General features: G+C 34.3%; 1 protein-coding gene across 5 annotated transcripts in view; it reads right to left on the reverse strand.

Annotated features, from left to right (window-relative positions):
• Positions 1–1214: 1214 nt before the first annotated feature.
• The window catches only part of STXBP5 (syntaxin binding protein 5), a 267766-nt gene continuing 262268 nt past the window's right edge, over positions 1215–6712 (reverse strand). For all 5 annotated transcript variants that reach the window (XM_019526951.1, XM_019526950.1, XM_019526954.1 and 2 more), the window contains one exon: positions 1215–5820. In XM_019526951.1, coding sequence (XP_019382496.1) covers positions 5779–5820 — 42 coding nt within the window. In that variant the 3' untranslated portion in view covers positions 1215–5778. The remainder of the gene's footprint in view (positions 5821–6712) is intronic.

Here is a 6712-nt window from a genome sequence, read left to right on the forward strand (position 1 = left end):
AAAGCTAGGTTACAGTTGTTTCAGGAGAGATTTGAATAGTTTATTTTGCCCAATCAGAGCCCTTCAGCATAATGACACATTCATATACACATATATGAATATTTTTTCTGAAACATTAATGTATAATACATTTTTTTCCATTTAAAATACCAGTTGCACAGGTATTTCTTATTTACAAAAATATTCCATACTTAATTTTTAACCTTTGTTATGATGACATAGTTCAAGTACATGTAAGTAAAATAACTCTATGCAGTCTAACATAGTTGTGTTTGTAACAGTACAATTTGCAGATCATATGAAACTATATTTGTAGACAGATGGATTGGCAGTCCTACCTAAAATGCATATTCCAGCAATCACCCTCAGAAGAGTTAGTGGGGCTCAGCAAGACTTAACTGAAGAATAACTGCTGAAAGGAACAAAAGGAAGAAAGAAAAAAAATCTACGGATGTACAGACTAAGATACAAGCTAGAACCTCTACATCAAGCATGCTTACCCAACAAATGGGCAACGTTAGAAAAATTTACTGATGTTTTTCCTCCCCTGCCCCCCTTGCCCCATGGTGCTGGTACAATGAAAGAGTAGCACAACTAGAAAGCAGCATGTTTCTCCTAGTTCTAACTACTATGCATAGCAGAGCTCGGGTCTAAAGTAATGTAGTACTCTTTATTTACATATTTTAAAAAAAGGGAATATTTAAAATATGTTCCCCTCCTTCCCCGTTTGCATTGCCTATTGCTGAATGTTACTCCGTACACAACTCCTTGCCTGTATTAAACTGAAAAAGGGTTTAATTTCTATGAATTGCTTGACTGGTATATATATGTAGCACAACTATTAATAAAGGAATGCAATTGCCAAAAGAATTCTACAGTTACAGAAAATTAAAAAAATGCATTTAAGTGCTTTGCGTTAAAACTAAAAATAATACTGATCTAGTTGCATCTTGTATTTGATTGTCGTATAATAAAATCTGTCTCTCTCTCAACAGACACCAAAACCAACGCCTGGAATTTCTAAGTGTAAAACAACCCAGAAATACACTCACCTCTCTTGAAATGTTAGAATCAAATATAAGGTGTACACTACATCTATATAAAAACACATGATTATAAAAAAGGATATCATTTAAATTCAGCTTTACTTTTCAATGCAAATTAAATAATGAAATTGAAAATAAAGTTAGACAGTTCAGCTGATCCACATGCACTATGTTTTCCACTTTTTATTATTTTTCCTCAATACAGTTAATTTCTGTCTACAAAATGCTTCAATTTTTTGTGGCAGCAGCAAAGTCATCATCAACCACAGGAAAAGATTCACATAAGATTTACAAGAATCTGGCTAAAATGAGGAAAAAGTACAACTGACAAACTACACTGTAAAGGAAGGCAATCATTGCACATAATTCAAACAACATACATCAACACAGCACTGCAACTGCAGTCAAATTTATACTCAGTTAACTCAAACCATGAATAGAAAGAGGAGGGCACTTCAGCCACAGGCTATATGCTTTTCAAAACAAAATCTGAAAACATGTAATGTTAATCAACATGTGCAAAACTAATGAAGAACCAAGATTTATTAACTACAAAAAAACCCTTCATTGAACAAAAATACATAAAACTCCATTTTCATTTTTTGGAAGTTTATTATTTAAAAAGGCTGAATAAAATACCTGAAAAACTATTTTTTTTCATCATTCTACATATAATTTTAAAACAAAAATTATAGTAAACATCCAACAGCAAGTTGCAGCTCTTGAGAAAGGTTTTCCATTAGGTTCGATTTTTTTAAATCGGTATCTTTCACTCCCCAAGCTAAGGAATAATTTTAAAATGTTCAAAAATGTGGGTCATGTCACTGCAAATATGATAAATTTCAGCAAAGCATTTCAAGTGAAGCAAATGGGGTCTCTCTTTTTTGTGGTTAGTAATTGCATCTCAATAAGAGACATGAATGTATTTCTTATAAGCTTAAAACAACTTTTTGTATGGATAATATACATCCTTTAAGTACTTCGACTTAAACTTCTAAAATTAAAGTTAAGTGTACATATATAAAATTCTTTTGAAAATTAAAAGTATTCTTCAGAAATATGTATAAATATAACAAATTACCATCCTGAATGATCTAGAAACAAATCTGAAAGTGTTGCAGTAATTTTAAAACTAAAAATCCTGACAATTAAATGCCTTTTGTTAGATTCTATATTGTATATATTTAAATACACAATTTTTGATGAAGACACACATTCATTGGTTTATGTAATTTTCAAATGTACACATATTAGACTGTTCTAAGCTCTCCATATTGAATGTATGTGCTTATATACAAATAATGAACCTGAACTACGGAAACATGAAAATAAAAATTAACAATCAAAATACCAAGTCTGAATTAAAGTGCAGGAAAAAATTCAAGTTTAAAGTTCAGGTGAGATCAGTGCTACTTCTTAAGCAAAGGGAAAAAAAGGAAAAAGGAAAAAAGACTGCAAAAAAACCCATCACCTTTGGATATAGCTTTCTAATGCAATCTGTCATGCAAGAAACACATAGCAGAACTATGTTTAAAGACAGACAAATAATACAGTTATAAATTAATGTAATACTTTGTAAGTGTTCATTTTCCAAACAACAAATCTTTCAAGATGCCTGGGGTGTAACACTTTCAGACTTATTTGGAGTAGACACATATTTACATGAAACAACATTCAGAAGAAATAATAATTTGGCAGGATTCCTATGTTGAAGAAAATCTTCAGTTTCAAGGTAATTAAATGCGACAGTACATAAAAGACAAATAGCAGCAATTTCTCACACTTCCATCAAAAGATGAGAGAGGAAAGAGTTATAGAGTTCAGTTATATTTTGCTATTCTTCCAGATACAGAGTAGAAGGTTAAACAACTAAAATGCCAACCAAGAGGACAAATGCGATTCCCCTCTCTTTCAGATAAATTCACTTTAGAGGGACTTGACCAATAACAGCAAATAAAAATGAAACTTTGCCTCAGTATCATCTCTTTGATGAGAAAAATGACAAAACTAATGTTTAAGACTGAAATGCAATTAAAAGAGTATGCGACTCATATAACTAAGAACCATCTGTGAATTCATTTTTAAGAAATGAATGTTATGAACTTCAATTTTCAAACAAAAACACATAAGCAGCAGAAATAAATGTTAAAGAAATTGCATCAGATTCTTCAGTCCAAATAAACCAATATTTTTCCTGTGTTAGCATAGACTTTCTCATTCCATTTAGTCTTCCTTTGCTTGCAGGTAGTTCTCTAATGCTTCTTTCTGGGAAAAGCAAGCAAGTTTCCCTCTCAAACCGGTGCCAGCTTTCATGGATCTGACATTATGACTTGTTGATAAGTACTTCTACTAGCACCTCTCCCAGAGATTGATCAAAATAATTCTCCAATAGATTCCTGTTGCTTTGAAATGCAGTCCATATCTTGATCAGGTTAGAGTACCAGCAACAGAAATATTTTGAAATTGGGGAGGAAGGAGAAAAATCGCACCTCTAATTTTAGAAATAAATTATCTAGTAATCTTGTTCTCTGCTTTCTGAACTGCAAGCAAACACAATATTACTTTAATATACACGAGGCAAAATGATACCATAAAAATGTGTCACATGAAGTGCTAAAATGATGCACGCCAAGTTATCATGTAGCTGGTGTTAAATTAAACCCCATATCTGTGGAGAAATAGTCAGAATTTAGAATGGTAACTTCTCTCTACATGCTGGACCACTTACAAAAACATATAAAAAGTCAGGGTTTTTATGTTGTGGTGCAGCATAGAATGGTAGAATACACAGTACATCTCCCAGATGCAGACAACAGAACTCATTTATTGCCTTTTAGTTTATTCCTTCTCTCAATGAGATCAAATTAAGTTAACGTACACAAATCTAATTAATCAATACGAGTCACAAATACTGAACATATTTGGGGGGATAAAACTGACAATTTTCTTTTTACTTTCTTGAAGAATCCATAATCCTTTATATTTTGCATCTCTCAAATAAGCAGCCATGTTTCCTGTAAACATTACTAAAATACATTTAACCATACCAACCAGTTTTGCTCTGGGAATGCTTGAAGAAAAGTGCATAGCACACACATATAGAGTTAAGGTGCTAGGAGGAGTCAATTTTATTGATTCTTACAGGAACATTTCAAATACAATAGCTCTTACTTTCTAATTATCCCCCACTGCAAAATACAACCAGGCCTATTTCCAATTGGAGATTAAGAAAATGATTAGTTTAGTTTCTGAAATGCAGATACTTCTAAGAATCTCTCTTGCTCTCTCAATTTAAACTCTGGCCATCCCTACAGATATGGCTTTGGTGCAGCAATTATTAAATTGGCTCAGCTGCATGAATTTTTTGCCTGACCAAATTTAATTAATGGTCTGCCACTTCCTGAAACAAAGAACCTCTTAATTGGTCATTTTTTATATCAGCCCTATGTATAAGAAACACTAGTTTTACCAACTAAATCCAATTTTTAGGTAAGCATTCTTCAGTATTTGAAGGGACTACGATATAAACTTAGCAGCTCTACAGATAAGATTTGAGAAATCTGCTAGAAGACTAGACACTGATAGTTATAATTAGCATTAGATGCTTGCTGTAATCCATGCAACAGCATCTCCACTGAGTTTAAAAATGTTTGAAACCTGAGTCCAAGGTTGTTTGATTTGGTAGGAAAGAACTAAAGGGGCATATATATGTTAGCTGCAGGTTTTGCTCGAAACCAATCTCAGCAATTTTAATGGCTGTAAAGATACATTCTGTTAAACATTTATAAAAATTCACAGCATGAAGGAAACCTACAGCCAATTCCAAACATTTTACAAACTGAACCAATAATAATTTTTGGTGAAAAAAAATCCTATTTAGCTAAATGAAACAAGATAGGTAACAGACATTGAAGTATTCTCCTCATCACGATGAAGATGTTTTCACTTTTCACATTGCACAGCCATAACACAAATGAAAACTCCCAGCATGACACACAGTTGAGTCATATTAGTCACTTGATATTTTTAATGCAAAATTATTTATCCTCTTGTTTTGCACTTGACAGAGTATGGTGTGAATACAAGAAAACTAGATCAGGGGTCCAAGAAGAGACTACGTAGAGGTCAACTATGTATACATTTTCAAGATGGACTTTTCAAAACTTCCAGCTTCTCTGATAAAAGAAATGGCAGCAAGAGTTTAACTCTTCTTCAACAACAACAATGACCAGTCTTAGGGAGGATAGGTGTACGTCAGCTGTTAACAGTCCAATAAGACAAACAACTTTATTCCAGCTCTTGGACCCCTGATTTATTGCCTCCCCTCACAGGAGGGTGAAACACTGGCAGCAGTTACAATAGCACAAAAATTTGGCATATGAAATTTTAACACAGGATTGATCCTGCGTTGCCCCTGCCCATCTCACATGACATTTCTCCCCGTCATTCTACCTCTTTTCCATGTGTCTTTTATTACTTGCTCTATTCCCGAGCTCTCATTCAATCCACAGCTAAGACAAACACTCCAGTTTTTTGTCTCTCTCTCTCTCAGACATAATGCTCCTCAGTTAAAGCCATATGACTGAGGTAAAACAGGGTATATGACTTGTGCTACGAAACAACAGTATCCAATGGTGAATACTTAACTCCATGGTACTGAAGAAATTAAGTAAAAGACAAAATTTTTTTTCCCTCAAAATAAAGTTAAATAGATGTATTTGGATGTGGGGTGTCAGAACTGGTACCACTTCTTGTCCTTGTACTTCAACATCATCTACAAATAAGCACAAAAAAAAAAGAAGAAGGGAATCTATCAATACAGTTAATATTTCTATTTACTGACGCAATCAAATACAGACTAATTAATTTTTTATTTTACAGTCTCTCTTTTTTTTTTACAACAGCATCAGTGTCATGAATTTGAGTTACATGATTCTGCTGAAGAATTGTGAGTGAGCAGAAAAATGCTGTTGTGATAACATTGCTAAGGGTATATTTGTTGCTGCTCTTCTGGCAGTAGAGAAGACAGGCAGCCTTAGAAGGAAAGGAAGGTTCTGGGGCAGGTAGGAGGACAGAAAGAGACTTGGAAAAACAATGAAGGGGTAGGAAACTATCTCTGGTGATTACTCAAGGTAAAAGAGCAACAATTTTTGGAATTGCTAGTGTATAATTGGGTCTACCTTGGTTTAAAGACACAATAGTGTTCACTATACATCCATGAACAAATAAACAAATTACACTAAACATCTGACACCGTCACAGGAATTTCTTTTGCCAAAGGAAACTGACTTAAGGCCTCATAGAGAACATTCAGTTTCTCTTGGGGGAGTCGCTACTCTTCCAGTAGAAACCACAAGTGTACAAATGTTCAGGCGTTTTCTCCCAGGGTAAAAATGGCCACTCCAGGAGAAAAATAACCTGAGAACAACCAGGCTTAAATCAGTCCCTGGAGAGTTTCTCCTGGTGAAGCAAATGTCTGTATGTGTCATGGCTTCTCTCAGAGGAGAACACAGTCTTCCAGCTTCTTCCCCTCCACCCCCAGAGACATAGTGTCACTTGCTGGACTCTGGTGCTCCAGAACACTCCTCCTTCATAATCCCAACATTGTGCTCAGGGAAATGCAGGCAGTGTCAGTCAGGCAAGCAGGTCTGCCCTATGCACTACTG

This window comes from Gavialis gangeticus, unplaced genomic scaffold, assembly GCF_001723915.1.
Source record: "Gavialis gangeticus isolate Ggan-Ray unplaced genomic scaffold, GavGan_comp1, whole genome shotgun sequence".
In the NCBI taxonomy this organism is placed as follows: domain Eukaryota; kingdom Metazoa; phylum Chordata; order Crocodylia; family Gavialidae; genus Gavialis; species Gavialis gangeticus.